This window comes from Aspergillus brasiliensis (assembly GCF_001889945.1).
Source record: "Aspergillus brasiliensis CBS 101740 unplaced genomic scaffold ASPBRscaffold_4, whole genome shotgun sequence".
In the NCBI taxonomy this organism is placed as follows: domain Eukaryota; kingdom Fungi; phylum Ascomycota; class Eurotiomycetes; order Eurotiales; family Aspergillaceae; genus Aspergillus; species Aspergillus brasiliensis.
This window is the reverse complement of record NW_027137445.1, coordinates 1,490,363-1,507,651: the sequence shown is the minus strand read 5'-3', so window position 1 is coordinate 1,507,651 and position 17,289 is coordinate 1,490,363. Positions and strand designations below refer to the sequence as shown.

Here is a 17,289-nt window from a genome sequence, read left to right as displayed (position 1 = left end):
CCGACAATGACCACATCATGGACTCTATATCGGCCTGAGCTTTGTAATGACCAATCCAATTCGTTACAGTCGCCTTGAAAGCTTCGCCGTCGAGGTTCCTGCCTGAGTCACGGGGTTCCACATGTGGCTATTTATATGGAGCATATCGTTCTTGCTCCGTGCCGATCATTTCCAGTCGATCGAATCCATATTTTTCCTCCTTGACAAATACTCGATTTTGCTCCTAAATATCTGACAAAGACATGACATTGTCAGCAACATTTTCCACCTGAACTGGTCTCTGTTGTTTACGAACCCTTCAGCTGCTACATCGTCTTCACTAAGCTTGAATCGCGCCCCACCCCCTTCTCAACCCCCCTAAAGACCCCCTCACCACCGCGATATCGAAGAAATGTTGTCTGGCGGGGCTCTTCCTCAAACACTGGGCTCCATCACTGCTACCAAGATCAAGGAGCTCTCGAAACAACGTACGCTATTCGAGAAGCGAAGAGCAGAGATTGTACAAGCTGCCGAGGATGCTGCTAGTCTACGATCAAAGGCTCAGGTCCTCCTGGAAGGTATAACCAAGCTCAAAGGATTCCCTAATGACGCACTTGACCAGGAGGACCTCGATACGAACGACTCTTTAGATGGAGAATGTGCAGTTGAAGATAAGACTGAGCGCGCTACTCACGCTAATATCCGTCGCTTTCTTCTACAAAGCAAGTATGATCCTTCTGTCTCAGACCGCAGTCTAAAAGGTTGGATTGCCCAGCTCGAACAGGAGCTTTGTTACCTTGAGCTGAGCCATAAGCATGCCGACTTTTATAGCGAGCTGGTCACGGAATGGCTGCGTGACTTCGAAGAGGAGGATGCGTCTGGCTTGGCAACAGACGAGGATGGGTCGCAAGGCATGGCTTTCGAGAATATTGGTCGGTCAGAAATGCACGAACAGCGAGCCACATGGGAGACTTTGGTCTTCACAGACACAGATGGAGATGGAGATGCCATCCGAGCATACCTCGACGGTCTATTCAAAGCAACAACGCCCTCACAGCAAGCATTGAAGCAACTGCGCGACGCGATCAGGACATTTGGGAACGATTTTGCATCGAAGAAATCTTGGCTTGAGGTCCCTGACCTCAAGTGGGTGTCGGACTCATTGCTGAAGTCCGATTTGCTCACCAAAGAAAAGACGGCCGTTCTGAAGGAATTCATGCGCAATCCGGCAGTCGCCCAGGAGGTGGTGGATGTTATCAATATGCGCCTTGCCTCTCTTGACAGTTGGAGCTGGCCTGCAGAGGGTATTCCAGTGGAGATGCGCCGCCAGCTGAATGGTAAGTACCGGGTATACATGGATGAAGACCTGCTGGATAGTCTCATGCTTGAATACCTGGGGTTGAAATGGTCAGTGTCATTTCGTTCTGCCTTCAACTCGTTTCTCAACACACCAGCTTGGAAGTTCCTTCGCGAACAGATTTCCAGGCGTGAAATGTCTCGCCGTTCTCGGTTCACGGGGACAAGTACCAAAACCCGTGGCATAACGAGTGTCAACGACTACCGAAAGGATACGTACAAGCGAGACTACTTTATGAGCCTCCTGCCTTCCTCGGTTGATGAGAACATGGACCCATATGGCGAGGACACGGAGCTCGATGACGCAAAGAAGAACCCACTGGGAACGAAGCACTCGCTCCTACATCTTTTGATCACCGAATCCCTCATATACACCTCGTTGCATGGCCGATTCACTGCTATTAGATCCGATTTTAAGTGGTTCGGGCCCTCTCTCTCGCATACTACGATATTGGTGGTATTGGAGTACTTTGGTGTTCCCCGAATCTGGCTGGACTTTTTCCACAAATTCCTGAAAACTCCAGTCAAATTTGTGCACGATGGATCAGGTGCCTCCAAACGAATCCGGAGTCGGGGAATTCCCATGAGTCATGCCCTCTCCACTTGTTTTGGGGAGGCCGTCTTGTTCTGCATGGATTTTGCGGTAAACCAAAGCACAGACGGGGCTTATCTATATCGACTGCATGATGACTTCTGGTTCTGGGGTCACGAAGAGACTTGTGTCAAAGCCTGGACTACAATGGGAGAATTTACTAAGGTCATGGGCTTAGAGATAAACGAGGAAAAGACGGGGACGGTGCGCCTGAAGGGCAAAGACGCGGCGGAAGATCATAGCCAACCATCTGACTCTCAGAAAAAGGAAGCGTCGGATCCCCTGCCTGAAGGAGACATTCGCTGGGGATTCCTGAAGCTGGACCCTTCAGAGGGTCGGTTTGTCATCGATCAAGAACAAGTAGACAGCCACATTGCGGAGCTGCAACGCCAGCTCTCGTCCTGCAAGAGCGTCTTCTCATGGGTCCAGGCATGGAACAGTTACTTTGGGCGGTTCTTCGCGAACAACTTTGCGAAACCCGCCATGTGCTTTGGGAGAAGCCATATAGATATGGCCATATCCACACTGAGTCGTATCGAACGCACTTTGTTTCCCCAAACCTCCAGCGGAGTGACCGATTATCTGCGCCAAGTGATCGCAGACCGGTTTGGTGTTGAGGACCTCCCAGAAGGGTTTTTCTACTTTCCTGTTGAATTTGGCGGGCTGGAGCTCCTGAATCCGTATATCCCGTTCCTCGCTATGCGCGAAAATATCAAAGCAACACCTAGGGGTCGGCTGCATAAGGCCTTCATGCAATACGAAGTAGAGTACCATGGTTGCAAGCAGCAATTTGACGAAGGAACTTCTGCTGAGCCATCAACTTCGCTGGGAACTGGACTGGACGACGACTTGGCTGACATGACTCTGGAGGAATACACCCGGTATTCGGAAACCTATAGCCGCCCGCTCTTGAAGGCCTATATAGAGTTAATCCGTGTTCCCGAGGAGGTCGGTATCAATCTGACCCCAGAGCTGCACCGACACCAAATGTCTCTGGACGAGAGCGTTGCCAAGGATGCCATTGGTCGCAACGTGATCTCGGATCAGTGGTATAACATGTCAGCATATTGGAAATGGACAGCAGAGTTGTATCAGGAGGAGATGGTAAAGACTTACGGGAATTTAGCAGCCGTGAATAAGGAGTCTATGCCTCTGGGAGTGGTCAAGACGCTAAAGGAAGGCAAATTCCGATGGCAGAGCTGATTGAGGGTGAACTTGCTCGATTTTGTATATTGTTTCGTGCGGGTCGACTCCCTCTGCCAAGGAAGCCTTGTGTACAAAAATGAAGACATAATATCTGAATTTGCGGCTATTTGCTGTAGTTTGCCTCGAAGTCAGATAGTAGACGTTGAAGACGGCCCTTCTCCTTTTGGCCTCCGAAAATAGCATCGTATGATTTTCTGCAGATGCCCAGCACATCGGCCCGTGTGAGCTGAAAGTGCTCCGCAGCTAACAGATACTCATTCGATACAGGACTGCAGAAAAATCCTACATCGTCGGTCTGCACCAGTATCAGTTGGCGGCTTCTGTAAGAGAACGAGGGCGACAAGGGAATATGATAGTGCATAGACTCACGCCAAGCACGATCGGGCAATCTTGATGCCTCCAATACCCAAAATGATGATCCAAAAAGCCACCATCAAACATCTTCGCGTGCACATTACACGACATGCACAATTCCAGTCCCAGCTGTCTCCTCGCAATTTCACGTTTCAGCTCTTCGGGCACATGGATCACATGGCCCAGCCGATCCGGCTGAAACTCCAACAGCGTCTCTAACTCCCCAGGCGTCGCCGGCTCACTCATTTCGGCAAAATGTACAGTCACGCCTAATCCGTTAGCTTTAGCTTTTGCAAATGCCTGCCGCAGCATTGAAACATCCCCCTTCGTTGGGTTGCCGCAGACATCAATGCCCACGATGCCACGGGCGCGGTGGGCTAGCGCCAAGTCTACAATTTCCAGGGCTTCAGCAGTAGTGTGATGACCCCTATCCAAAGCTAGAATCAGATATACAGCCATTTTTGGGGAGGTTGGGGATTGAGCGGCCTGAAAATCTGAGATTGCATCAAGAACGGTAGTCAGGTATTCCTCCCGGGTGAAGGAGGAGGAGGGGGATGCACGGGGAATGGTGCGGAGTTCAAGGTAAGTTACGCCGTCGTTTTGGAAGTCCTTTAGCACGGAGTGCGTGGCGTAGGTGAGGCTAGCAAGATCGTTGACTAGGTTGTAGATTGATTTGTTGAAGGATTGGAAAAATCTGGAAATTAAAGGTTGGTGGAGAACGCTTTGAATGCGTGTACGAGAGTGGATGAACTACCCACGTTTGCAAGGAGTAATCTACTTTCCCAGGAGGCATGGATATCCATGGATCTTCAATGCTAAAGTCAGGGTCTTGGGCCTTCTTCTTGAGCCAGATCTCATGGAGACACTGGCGGCTGATACTGCCGCTGAGGTGGGCATGAAGCTGTGGGACGATACACGTTAGTGATCAACATCGGGTCCGCTTCATTTCCTGGTTCTGAAGAGTGAAGCGGGTTCACATGGGGTAAGCACTTGCCTCGATCTTGGGGAGGGATTTCGTGAAGGCACGATCGACTGCTTTCGAGAGGTCCATAGTCAATCTTGGTCAGGTGTCTATTGTACACGGACTTGAGGATGTAGATCTAAGTATCCAAGTGGTTGCCCATCTATGTAGCTGATTCTGATTGATGGATGGATGAATGGATGGTAAGTAGAGGTTGATAAGGAGGGGGAGTCGAAGGAGGGATGGGATGAGTTGGCGAGTTCAAGTTCGTTGGGGAAAGAGCAGGTGACCTTTGCTGCACTCGTGGTTGCCCAAGGCGGCCATCTCGACTTGCTTTGAGCCTACGCTCACCGTCGACCATTCTGAAGCCAAGAATAACGGCTTTGAAATACAGGCCTGCTGATTTGAAGAGATGGGGTTTTACCCATAAATACAATAATTGTCTATTGGCCCTCCGCTACCGTGACAGCCAATGGCCAGAGCCGACTGCCGCTCAGGCTACTAACTATATCCTGTTCGAAAACAGGAAAATCACACACAGTACGTTGCAAATGCGCTCAATCCGCCATCCCAAATTAAGTCCCAGTCGCTCAACGCATACAAGCTCCACATGGTGCCTAGAGCCTCAAATTAAAACACGGCATATATACGAGATTCAAGATCCAGCGCACGGCCGTCCTCCCGAGACCGAGCACTTCCGGCACGGGTCTCTGACGTGTCAAGACTCGAACCTCTTTCCATCCGATTAGTCCATGAGGTTGACCCGGCAAGGAGATACGGATAACAACAAGCCGTATGGCGTCAGACTGGTGGCTCGGATTAGGACATGTTTGGGTCATGGGGGTTCTCCAGCGCGCCGTGTGATTCCGCTATCTACAAAGACCTTTCGTATCCATCGTCATGAATTGAGCTCCGTGCCGGACAGACTAAGGTCGTCTGAACCAACCTGCAATAAGCAGAGGGTGGAAAATTCTGAGGCCACTGAATGCTTTCGTTGAGCCTCTGCTCACGCCCCAGGGGCAAGTATCATGGCCCTCTGTGGGTGTCAGGCGTCCTCCATAGCACCATCAGGCGATTAGCCAGTTGATTCCGCTAGTAATTCTCGCCGATCTGTCTCGCGCAAGAATTGTTGCCAGTGCCGAGTATCGCCAGGTTCAATGATAGCGTATAACTCACACAGTTTTTTCCGAATCGCGATTGACTGTTGCGTAGTTCTAGTGGGCGTTGTCATGCTGCTTGTAGCCTTGTAAGAGCCCCTCAACGTAAGACATAGAGTTTCTGGCATCATCTCGGCTGGCGATACCCAGCCCCTTCTTTCACATCGGCTATGTCTAAGAAGCGACAGAATACGTAGATGTCTGTTAATTGCTCCCACAAGCAGGTTTCGTATAGATTGAGGCCCTGTGATTCCGGTCAACGTATCGTTAGTTCAAGTGGAGAATTGCGGCGAATGAAGAGCCTTGCAATTAAAGCGGTCCCGAGAAGCATTGCCATAAGAAGGTGAAAGAGACACAATTCATAAATTACACCTTCACAAATGGCGCGACATCTCAATGAGGCACAAAATCCCACGTAAATCAGGGTCGAAACTGCCGTAATACAGAAGCGAGAACAGACACAACAAGGCAGGGAATCCGCCTCTATTTGATACGCCAATACAGGCAGTTCGGCTTACTGCCCCCAATCAAGCCGCGTAACTCTAGCAAACAACAGCTTGCGCTCAAAGATAATTATACAGTAGAAATCAGCGGGAGTGACACGTGTCGCGAGGCAGTTCCTTACGCTAGACTAGCACTTGAAGACTATGCATTCACCGGTGCAGGAAGGTCAGGCTACCTGCAGACGCAGCATCCAGTGACAGGGAGAGTCGCTGTGGTACGCACCGATGGCTGCAGTAGTAGCACAGGGCAAACCGGAGGGCCAATCTGATAACGGCAAGGGGCGGCCGGCGACGCCGTGCGAATTGCGCTCTTATTGGAGTGGCAGCATATGCTGATTCGGGTATCGTCCCACCCTACTACTAGGGCCTGTCTGGGGTCGTTCGCTTGAGTTTGACCATGGTAAGCTAAATGGGAGTGAGCACCTGCGAGGAGCGGAATTAACCGGCTTTGCGAGGACTGTACTAATCGTGTATCTGGCCTGTATTGAGCAGTGTACTTTGTATCTCCACGGAAAGGCAGACCCGCAGCTCAGTTTCGACCCTGTCACGGTTCTCTGTAGGCTGGTATCGTCTGGCCAAGTTCTCGAAGGATTCGAGAAGCCATACACAGACGGCTGGTCCAATGGGATTGGTGGGTGGTGGGAACACGGGAGTAGCTGTCTCCAGTTTTTATTTTTAGCCGATGATCCAGGTTAGGGCCAGAAAATAACGATGGTTGTGTGCTGAGATTCAATACATGAGATGCTTTCAATAACCCTTAACTAATAACTGAAACCAATTGACTAACTAGTTAGTGAACCCTGAGTGGGTCGCGACTCCGAGGCGAGTGTTTGCACCAGGCATAACGTCATCAGTGCCATATTGAAAGTTCAATCTAGCATTGTAGTGTCTGTTGGCCGTTGAGCACTGCAGTATATTTATTACCTACATACCAATTCAGTACTGATATCTGGGAGATATTAAAAGATATTAATATTGTGGGTGTGGGACTCTTCGGCTTTGTCTGTGTGAGAAAGGTTTTGCAATTTCAGGAAAAGCACAACCGAGTCATTACAAACCTCGACAGCTTCTTTGCAATCCATGAAATGCACTTTCAGCCCAGAATCTAGACGCCAATTGTGTGGATGATGTGAGAACCCACTGGGTGCTTAAAGCGGTAGGAACATTGTTTCCGTTTAATCTCCTTGTTGCCAGTCAGTGAAAACCTGGTTGGACCCGAACAGTCCACAGCAATTATTGTAGGCAAATATATTAAGTATTCAACTCATTCGATTAACCCATCCCGCCGAAAGATATATATCATAATAGAAGATCGGATTTTCTGTTCCGTACTGACTCAACAGTCGTGGTAGTTACAGGTAGTTCGAATTTCAAGAGTAGTTGTTGAAAATATTCTATCAGTTCATACTAAGTCAAAAGGCGGACTCCAGGTGCTATTCCCTGGAGGACCTACCCAAATAGTCTGGTCTGTCCCCATTTACTTATTTGAAATGTTGGCAACATGGAGCGTTCAGTGTCAGTACGCATGAAGCTCTCGTCGCATTAGAAGCAGACTAAGAAAGTCAAGTAAGGCTTTCGATGGCAAATATTGGCAGTCTTTCAGGTTGTCCACATCCAGGAGGACGACCAGATTCAGCTTTATTGAAGCATTGAACACATCTTGGACTTTAGAGTTAGTCAAAAACTAGGTGTGACGTTTTCTTTTCCCAAAGTGTCTGGCCGCCACCCGGGGCAATACAGCTCTGGATGCATTCTTGATATCACTCCTTAAGCAATTAGTCTTCCATTTGATATGCGCTCCATTCATCTGAGAGTCTCAATACATTGCTTGTCGGTGTGTCCCTGGATGATAGGAAATGCTATTGCACACGAATGTGACACAGAACGAGAGCGTCATCATCGTTCAGTGGCAATGCAACGACCCTTAGCAATCACGACGTGTTGCAAATTATAACTAAGGGCCATGCTGCTCCGTGTGTATTTGATGGGTATAGGGTTAAGTAACGGTGCGCTTTGGTGATTGCACAGCCATAATCGTGGAGTACATATTGTGAGGTCGAGGGAGTCTCAAGGGCGCAACCGACTTATTCGACCGAAGAAATTCCACATATCCGCAACAATATATCACAGCATAAACGCTGGCCCAAATCTCTGGGTTATCCAGATGAGTTGAGACAACCAATAGATAGTTAGGTATTTAGTAGTAGTTAGCAGTTGGAGCTAATCCCGTTTAGTAGTAGTACTTCAAGCCATTGAATTCAGATTTCCGGTCGAACAAGTCTGTTGGTCCGTCAAGATATCGTATTGCCACTGCTGTGGGCCGGAATCGGCCGATGCCATGAGTAGTAGCCTCAATTTGGGGCCAGGGACCTGGACCAGGGTCCCCTTTAGCACGATGCAAGAATAATTGCTGCCCGGTCTCCGCTTAACCCGGGTGTTCTTTTTGTACGGCACGCAGACTACCGGGAAAGATCCCCATTCATTCGATTCGCATATGCCAAGTCGAGATGTCTCAGAACTGATTGGGGGTCCGGTACCGACAAGAATCTGTATCGGTAGACCATGTCACAAGCGAGGTTTCTAACGCTTCTCGAGACGCAGGAATGTACCCGCTGGTGTGTTGGGCGACGAGAGTTAGTCCTGATACATTAAGACAGTCAAAAGAACTAGCCCAATGGGGTGCTGATACGACCGGAGGCTGAGGTAGTTAGGGGGAGAAAGAGAAAAAGAAAGTAAGCTATTGACAGTCACGAGGCTTCATAATCGATAATGGATGGGGTTGGCAGTAGAGGGAGGGCCGTTGCCCGTGCGTGTCACATAGTCAATTGGGAGGACTCAGTTGACTATCAGCAAGCCACAACACGTTGTCTGGCTGGCTGGCTGGCTGGCTGGCTGATAGGAAAGATTATCCATAGCAGAGCCGGATAGCGGCATTGTTGGGATCAAGACTGAGGCGTTGGCCAAATGACACCCTGCAGCAGGCGCCGTGCGACCGGGGATTGGAAAGACCGAAGAAGGTTGAAGCATCGAAGACGCATCGAAGGAACAGGCTCGACGAGGCTCAGCTGAGAGACTGTTCCCACTCTTACAGAGAATAAAGGAGTTGCACCTTACCCCCCTCTATCGACCACTACTTACTGGTATAGCCTTGCCTGCCCCCAGTATTTACAAGGATAGATGCACAGGATATGCAGCCTCGTTCTACTGAGTGTCCTGTGGCAGGCGACAGGTTTATTAACTTTAGAGTTTCAGGAAAAAAAAAAGAAACGAGGCCGAAGACGGATTAAGGTACGGCAAGACTCACTATGCCAAAGTCAAATTGGCTCAAGGTACTGTGGTTGTTACTAATGATGATGCCGTGTGTAAGATGGTACTGTGAATGTCAGGAAGTACGTAACGAACAACTGTATTTTAAAAATTGAATGGTAATACCAGCATCATGTGTCATTTACCAGCCACGGAAACCATTACGGCTCATCAAGGGAAGACCCCAGTATAGGGGGCGCAACGTTCCACTCAGTTGGGAACGGCTCTCTCGGCCGCCGCCTTCTCTTTGAATTTCAAGACTTACTACTAGTTATACTGCAGCCGGCCACAATAACCGAGAACTTTACCACATTTCCATCCATGATGGATGACGGATGACATGGATGGCAAGTAACGAGTTATGCTTTGAAGGAAGTCATATTCTCAAGATTCTCGAAACGGTCCTCGGGCTCTTTACAGCTAAATGACGAGTGAATTTTTCATTTCCCTCTATGACATATCGTACCACAGGATTTGAAGTCTTCGACGGGGTCCCTTAGGGTTTTCTAAGAGAACAAGGGAAGCTCCTCCGGTCTGACGATATGGGACATGCTCTTCCTATGGGAAGAGTAGGGCAACCACCCGAAGCGTTTACTGTAAGGTAATTCACTTGGGGTTCGAACAATTCAATACAAGCTGATGATAATACCTGTACGATAACGAGACCCTGAAACGAGACCTGCTGTAAGTAGCATCAGCAAGGCGGAAATATGATCAGCCTTTGATATCTCCATTTGACTCTGTGATTCAACGACCGCTCATTTCTTATATTTCTTCAATATCTCCAAATGCATACCCCAGTCTCGCCTACAACATACAACTCCTGCGCCTTTTTTTCTCTCCTGGTTGATCGGCTCGTATAGCTATTCTGGCGCATTTTCCGTCTAGCCTCCGGTACTATGATGTCATTGTTTCACCCGATTCCTTTTGCGTAAAGTAAGAATCTGACCAGTGACAATCTGTAGCATAGTTAAATAACTGTGCTGCTCCCCGGTTAGTATTAGTAATGATCTACGTAGTGCTATGTGCACAGATACTTCTGATTTTCAGTCATTGCTCTGAGAGGATTGCATTACATCAACTAGATCCTGCTTCTGGGTTTAAGGGGGGATTTAGGAAGGCTACTAATCAGTTGCTCGACATTGTGATCGCGACTACCCTTTCTTTATCACTACGGCTGAAAACGGGCCATCATATCTTACAGCCTAGTGCAGTAAAACATAAGCATAAGGGTTAGCAAGGGTCACTTCACACTGCATCAGCAACCTGTGTGATCGTAGCAAGGAGTTCTCGGGTGCAAGATCCTGAGCGAAAGGAAACCGCAATCGAAGGCTTGGAAGCCTGTCAAGAGTGGGTCGCCGTTTGGAAACAGCCCCACGAGGCGATGGTCTTATCCAATCGCAGTGGCTGCTTGGTTTTTATCCCTGTGAAGTGGGAAGTTGCCCATCATGATTCCTTTTCCCGGCCAGTTGCCGAGTTTGCGTTTCGGGCACAAAGCAGTCCGCATGGACTAGGGGTTAGCAGATACTACGTCAAGTCGTAGTAGTAGTGCTAAGCTGCCAAAATTATTTAGGCGGCACTGACTAGAATGCACAGCTTCGTATGGTTTAACAAAAGCTGTCCGGTATCCCTGACGCTGCGTTAAAGTACGCGGTATGCTTGTCACAGAGGATTATGTGCAGTGAGCCTGCCTGAAAAGTAAGTAATGGCCAAATATGCGCAAGCACGGAAGTCCTGCTGGCTACTATAAGCAGGCAATTTTTCCTTTCTCGGAGGGTGGGACCATTATCACAGAAGTAACAATGGAGCATCGTACCTTCTGTTAGGGAATGAAATTCTAGTACTGTAGGAAGTAAGTACAACTACTACTGCTAACATTCAGTACTTAGTAGTAGTAGTTGACAGTCTGGCATCCGATAATGTTCCTTATGAGCCAATTATATTTCCATGAGGTCTGCACGTGTGAACGCTGAGCACCCACCCCACTTTCATCCGCATTCAGCGCTCGACTTGCAGTCAGCATGTTGTCTTAGCTTGCTGATGATTTTAAATAGGTAGATTTTTAGACTATACTCTGATTTCGTATCCCTCTTTCTCTTTCGATCAGGAAAATCAATCAATTTCAGATAGCTAGTAAGCTAAACGAGAGCCTATCTCGCAAGAATATGTGGGTCTGATAAAATGAGTACGGGTGTGGACATTCGGATATCTAGAGTAATTACTAAACATACAATTGAAGTAGTCAATAGTTATCCTGATTAGATACTTTGGCAGCTGTCAACCGCTTTGACTAACTAATCCATCTCCTTCATCGATTCCCTTTTTATGCGTCATTTTTTCATCGGTGAACCAACACACCCCCTCAATGGATCGTCAAATTGATAGTCATCTCCAGCTTGATTGGATTCCATGTTCCAACTCGGGATGACGACGATTGCCTGATCTAGTTCAGAACAAAGCCCAGGAAATAGGAAGCGGTCAGAATTCCCAATGCACGCGAGACGGCGATAACCTAAAGCATGGGTCATCCTTCAGCTTCCCCTCTTTCTGATCAGCAACATCGGCGTCTGCAAATGGGAGGGCCCTGGATTTCAATACAGCCTACTAGCTGCCTATTGTATGTGCATGCTTACAGAATCCACCATGATGGTATGAGTACAAGCACGCACTGCAGTTACTCAGCTAGCTAATCAGACGCTTCTTTAGTAGCCTTGCAATCTCCCTTATCAAGGAAAAGTTCAGCATTTGTTTCGCGGCGCTATCTCTGCATGAATGGGACAGCCTATGAATTCTGCTGATTGTCAAGGGCGCATACGTTCCCTTGCGTCGTCAGCTGGAGACTCTTCGTTTGAAACCGATTTGGTGTCCCGTGATCACAAAGGAAAAACTTCCGCCACAGCCGCGAAACCAATCTAGGACGGATCGGTCGGAGCAAGATCGGGGTTTGATATCGTGGCTCTCAGAATGACTGCCTGCTTGAATCCTGGACCCTCATCCTGTAGAAGTCAAGAGCGTTGACACCCTGCCACAGCACATGGTCATTTGCATTACTAGAGCCCCCACCATTGGAGGAATAAATTTCCTAGTTCAGGAAAGGCTAGGTAATCAGCGGACGGGCCGGCCGATACGCTTGCGGTTGCAGGGTAGCTCATGATAGCCTTTCTGATCGCAACAGACGTGGATAAGCCTTCATCTCCTTCGTTTTTGACAGTATATGCCCAGACTGAGAGATCAAATCTCCATGCTGAATATCATATTATCAGTGGTGAATACCCGGAACATATGACAATGTCAATCTCTAGCATGTAGTCGGTCTTATAATGCCTCTACTGACGCTATGTAGACAATCCTTTGTGGCCCATAGGGAGCGTTTCGAGATGAAACGAGAAATGCTTTACATTCGAAGAGCCGTGATCAGAATGCGAGCCCGCCATTGAAGGGCAGGACCGGGGATGGATTGAGTGTAATAATCTTGAATTGGCTGATGGATTGATGATAGGACGACGATAGCAGCATCGCCAACTCAGCAAGATGGCTCAGCTTTGTGCGGGGTTGGGAACGCCCCGCAGCTTACTATTCACGGTTGCCTTTCATCACGAATGAGCGGACGGGCTGCTGCGTAATTGGCAGTATCATCAACACGATATTTTCCTGGCCAAGGATATTAAGCAGTCCGTTGACATGTAGGGGAGCGAGCCATGCAGTGTCCAGTTCGATACCTTGGTAGGTAGGTGGTACATAATGCCTGTTGTTTGATCGGTTAGTGCCTGTTAGAGTCTCTACTTTCGCGTAAGTCATTGGAATTCGAGCGACCGGAGCTGGAGCCAAGGAAAACCCATATTGATGGTGTCATAGGGCAGAGATTTGAGGAAGAAGAAATGGCTTCATAAGTAAGATCCACACCGAATGATTTCTGTTTTCGATGGACCCATGATGTTACTCCCTGTCACGACCGTTACCATTAACTGCCTATTGTCTTTGTCGTTTCTGTTCGCTCGAGTGAAATAGAGAGAGGCTCTTTGACCGCTTTTTCTTCATCCTCCTCCTGCTGCTGCTGTTGCTGCCGCCTTGGTACTACCTTGGGTATCAAGGTGTTGTAGTCCAAAAGAGTTCGCCGTGAGGAACCCCAAGCATTGCCCTGGGTATATGGGCGCTACTAATGACCAATGACCTCAAACAGCTTGGCAAAAGTGCTGAAGATTCTTGCCTAAAAATACGTGCACTACTGGCTCCAAAGCATCCATGTGTATAGAGCGCACCGTAAAGTAAACAGGAAAATTCGACCTTATATGTGCAGATTCGTATCCCCGTCAGGTTACATGGAAGCATCGTTGATACCTCCAAGTTCATGCCGTGGGATGGTGGAGGCAGTTCCGGTCATTTCATTCATCATCATCATCATCCCGTGCTGCGTTTCCACTTTCCGGCCCCTTCCCCCCTTTCCGCACCGCCCCGACTGGGTTTCACTGCCACTCTTGCCTCAGCCTCAGCTTTGCAAACACGCGTGTAATATTACTACGACTGTACTAGCCGCGTTTCTCCCCCGCGTTGAGATGAGGACAGGGCTGGGATGACTCAATCGAAAATCTCTTGCTGTTTAATTTACCGACAGATTACCGCCCCTCCCACACTCTCCTGCCGCCTGCGCTTGCATTCTTGTACCAACTACGAACCTAGAAAATGCAAGTGAACCACTTCCATGCTCCACAGTAATGTCGAGTAAGGATAAAGCGGCACCAACAGTCATTTTGCCCAAAACTCCCTTATCTTCCTTTTCTCCGTAATTTTATGTTTGCAACCCCCCCACCCCTTTTTTTCCCTCGCGAGTCCGCAACACCTGGAGGGAAAGAAACATGACTGCATCCCAAGGGAAATTACAGGGTACTATGACGAAACGGGACAAGACAACTATTGCCAGCAAAAAATAGTATTTAAGTTTTAGGCGGTCTGCACATCCCCAGTCTGAGTGGCATCAGGTGACAATCCCCCGATTGTCGGAAGAGCCCAATTCTTCTCAAGGTCGTACATGGAACTAGCGTCTATGGGGGGAAGGGCGCCTTGCTATTGCATGCAGTCTCTAGTCCAGTCATATCCTCTGGCCTTTTTGGAGAATTCGGGCGACAGGGATAAGGCAGGTTGGCATAAAAAGAAAACCCAGAAACGGGAAACGAAGGGAGACCCCAGTGGGCGGGATTCCAAGATCCACATATCTCCCCCATAGGGACCGCTGTGCCGGTGCCTCAAGAAGGATCTGTAACATCAATAATGGTGATAACACGGTAATAGTGTTTGCGGATCGACAGTCAGGCATGCTTCGGATTCTCCCTGCTCCCGCGTAGTGATAGCAGATACGTGGATAACTCCGTACTCCGTACCGAGTACCCATGTATGCAGGACGGATTATCCGTGGGGTAACTTACCTTCTTGCCTGAGCAAGAGCTCGTTACAAGCTATGGGATTGGGATGAGATTGAGGAGGGGATTGTATCCACCAACCTCCCATAGCAACTGACGTTCTCTGTTCGCCTTCCCCTTTTCCAAACCCCCTCTCTTCTGCCTTGTCGAACGGTTTCCCCCCAATCCGCCCCCTTCCGAAAAAGGTGAAACAACATACCTATCAGTTTGCCAGCCCACACGATTGACAGTGATACCATCGACCAGGAGATGATCATCCAATAGATCATGTCTGTTCGCTGTGCCATTGCTAACGGATCTCCAGGAGGTTGATTTACTGTATGAAGTGGAGCGAACAGCTCCGGGGCGTCTTACCAATTGCGTTGAAGCGCCAAATCCTCGTGACTCCATACTGTATGGAGTCCTCTGTAACAAGATGTCGAATTAGATGCTACTACTCAAATGGTAAGGAAGTGGATAGATGTAGGGAGATCGAGCGTTAGGAGAACCGGAAAGGGCAAGGAGAACAGAAAAAGAGGGCATGGAAAAAGAAAAAGAAAAAGGAAAAAGAAACGTTAGCAGCTACTAACTACTAGTATTTTCCCATATTTCTCTGAGAGCCAATCAGTCTCCGTGGGAGGGCAGAGGAAAGGACAGAGAGTAGATTGGAGGAGCCTCATAGGATCGCATGATCGCGACTAGTCTCATAATCGCTTGGGCTGCCGTTGCTATGCTTCGTGGACAGCTCACCCGTTTAACAGACTTTGATCTTGGAAGGTGTGCCCAGCAATGACGGCCCAGTTTGATTAGACTACCTTATTGGCATACCTGAACTAAAGGTTAATAATACTATCTAGCTATCCCTTTCATGGCCATTAGCCAACAGTATATAGAACTTGGAATCTCTTCCTCGGTGGCATCATTGCTACTTATCACCAAGTTGAACTCCTGGGTCTTGTTTGACAGAAAAATTTCCTTGACAAACGTTGCGCATTCTTCAACGAGGCTAGACGCTTATCAAGAACGCAACAAAACGCCTCTGTTATCATCACTGCCGTCCACCACCATCATCATTATCCTCATCTTATATCATCATTACCTGAGCGTTTTCATTGGTACCAGAGAATTGGAGCCCGCGTTTTTTTCAGACCTTCCTTAAGACATCCAGGACTTGGCTTCCCAGATTACTGTTGCGGTGCGGGTCCCGCAGGCAGGCTAGAAGAGGAAGGAAAAGAACAGTGTTCCCTACTACGCCGTATCCGAATACCGATTACCATCTTTGGGCTTGGTCTGACGTGGGGTGAGAAACGATTCTAAATTGGTTACATGACGAGGGGCAGACGCGTGGGAGTTGTTACCAGAAATTCCCACTTGACAATACGGAAATACGTACCTTACCAAAACCAACAGGTACGCAGTACGTCAGTAAGTACCCACTCCAGCTTTCTTTCAATTGAAACATCCATCGGTTTCTTCGAAATCGACTTCCAAAATCCTTCCCTCCGAACTTCTCCCTTGTCTGTCTGTACGACAACCGCATTCGCCTGGATGGGAGACTCTTAAGAGGGCGAACACCAAGATTCCTCCCCCTCTCCCCAGCACTTTGTTGACACTCTTTACTCCAGACATCTTCGCTCCCTCGACTTCCGCAGGTGGAGATCTCAATTTCTCTCTCGGGCGAAGGATAACGCTGGCACTGTTTCCTCCGTCGCATGATCAACTCTCTTACTCACACATCCTGGCGCTTTTCGCTGCAGGTCCTCTACTACACTCCACGTAACCGTGCAGCAAACTGGAAAAGCTACATATCGGACCACACTAGACAACTGCGACCCTCACGATTACTCTTGTCGGTCCAATCTCCGATTGCTCAAATTATCATCCTTCCCCTTTGGACCACCTGCATCACTGCGTTGGCAGGCAATCCTGCATTTGCTCTCCCGATCCTCGTCGCCGATTTTCCATTCTTGCGCAGCCTTCCTCTAGTCTCCGGCCGGCGAGTGACGCCAATCGACGCGAAGCCGAATTTCCCTGCTCAATTCCAACAATAATTTATTTTTTACTGCCTTTACACACACACCTACCTTTTGGCGTCTGTAGAAGCTACACTCGGAGGGGCTCTGCTGACAGCTAAGCACATGCGCGGCGCACACGGCTTTTGACTTGCATAATTTCGCTCACCAGTTTCTGTCCCCAATACCTTTCGCTACTCGCCTTGGAGGGTCCCTCGGTCCTCCTGCCCTTCATAGGAAAAGAACCTCAACCCACCCGGCACCAATTACGGCCAATTGATTCGAGCTCCACACGTCCTCGCATATTTACTGCAGAGGCACAGCTTTCCCCGCGTACTAGGAGATCCGCCAGCCAAGGAGGGGTAAAATTAGGGCACCAGAATAGGATACAACGCGGGCAAATCAGAACTTATCAGGAAAACCTGACGAAAATCGGTTCCGGGAAAGGAAAAAAAAAGGACCAAGGCTGA

General features: G+C 48.7%; 3 protein-coding genes across 3 annotated transcripts; 2 read left to right on the top strand and 1 right to left on the bottom strand.

The window, feature by feature from the left end:
• The first annotated feature begins 161 nt into the window (after positions 1 to 161).
• ASPBRDRAFT_508783 (uncharacterized protein) lies at positions 162 to 3,285 on the top strand. The gene has a single exon (XM_067626622.1). The coding sequence runs from the start codon at positions 392 to 394 to the stop codon at positions 3,128 to 3,130; it is 2,739 nt and encodes a 912-aa protein (XP_067480837.1). The 5' UTR covers positions 162 to 391; the 3' UTR covers positions 3,131 to 3,285.
• Positions 3,237 to 5,004, bottom strand: ASPBRDRAFT_671105 (putative adenosine deaminase; the record flags this gene model as incomplete). Its single annotated transcript, XM_067628842.1, has 4 exons — positions 4,482 to 5,004; positions 4,246 to 4,388; positions 3,503 to 4,181; positions 3,237 to 3,428 (listed from the first exon to the last, which is right to left on the bottom strand). The coding sequence occupies exons 1-4, from the start codon at positions 4,536 to 4,538 to the stop codon at positions 3,237 to 3,239; spliced, it is 1,071 nt and encodes a 356-aa protein (XP_067480836.1). The 5' UTR covers positions 4,539 to 5,004.
• Positions 5,005 to 16,317: 11,313 nt separating this feature from the next.
• ASPBRDRAFT_41274 (uncharacterized protein) lies at positions 16,318 to 17,262 on the top strand. Its single transcript, XM_067624531.1, has one exon. It carries the CDS (start codon positions 16,520 to 16,522, stop codon positions 16,856 to 16,858), a length of 339 nt encoding a protein of 112 aa, XP_067480835.1. The 5' UTR covers positions 16,318 to 16,519; the 3' UTR covers positions 16,859 to 17,262.
• Positions 17,263 to 17,289: the final 27 nt, after the last annotated feature.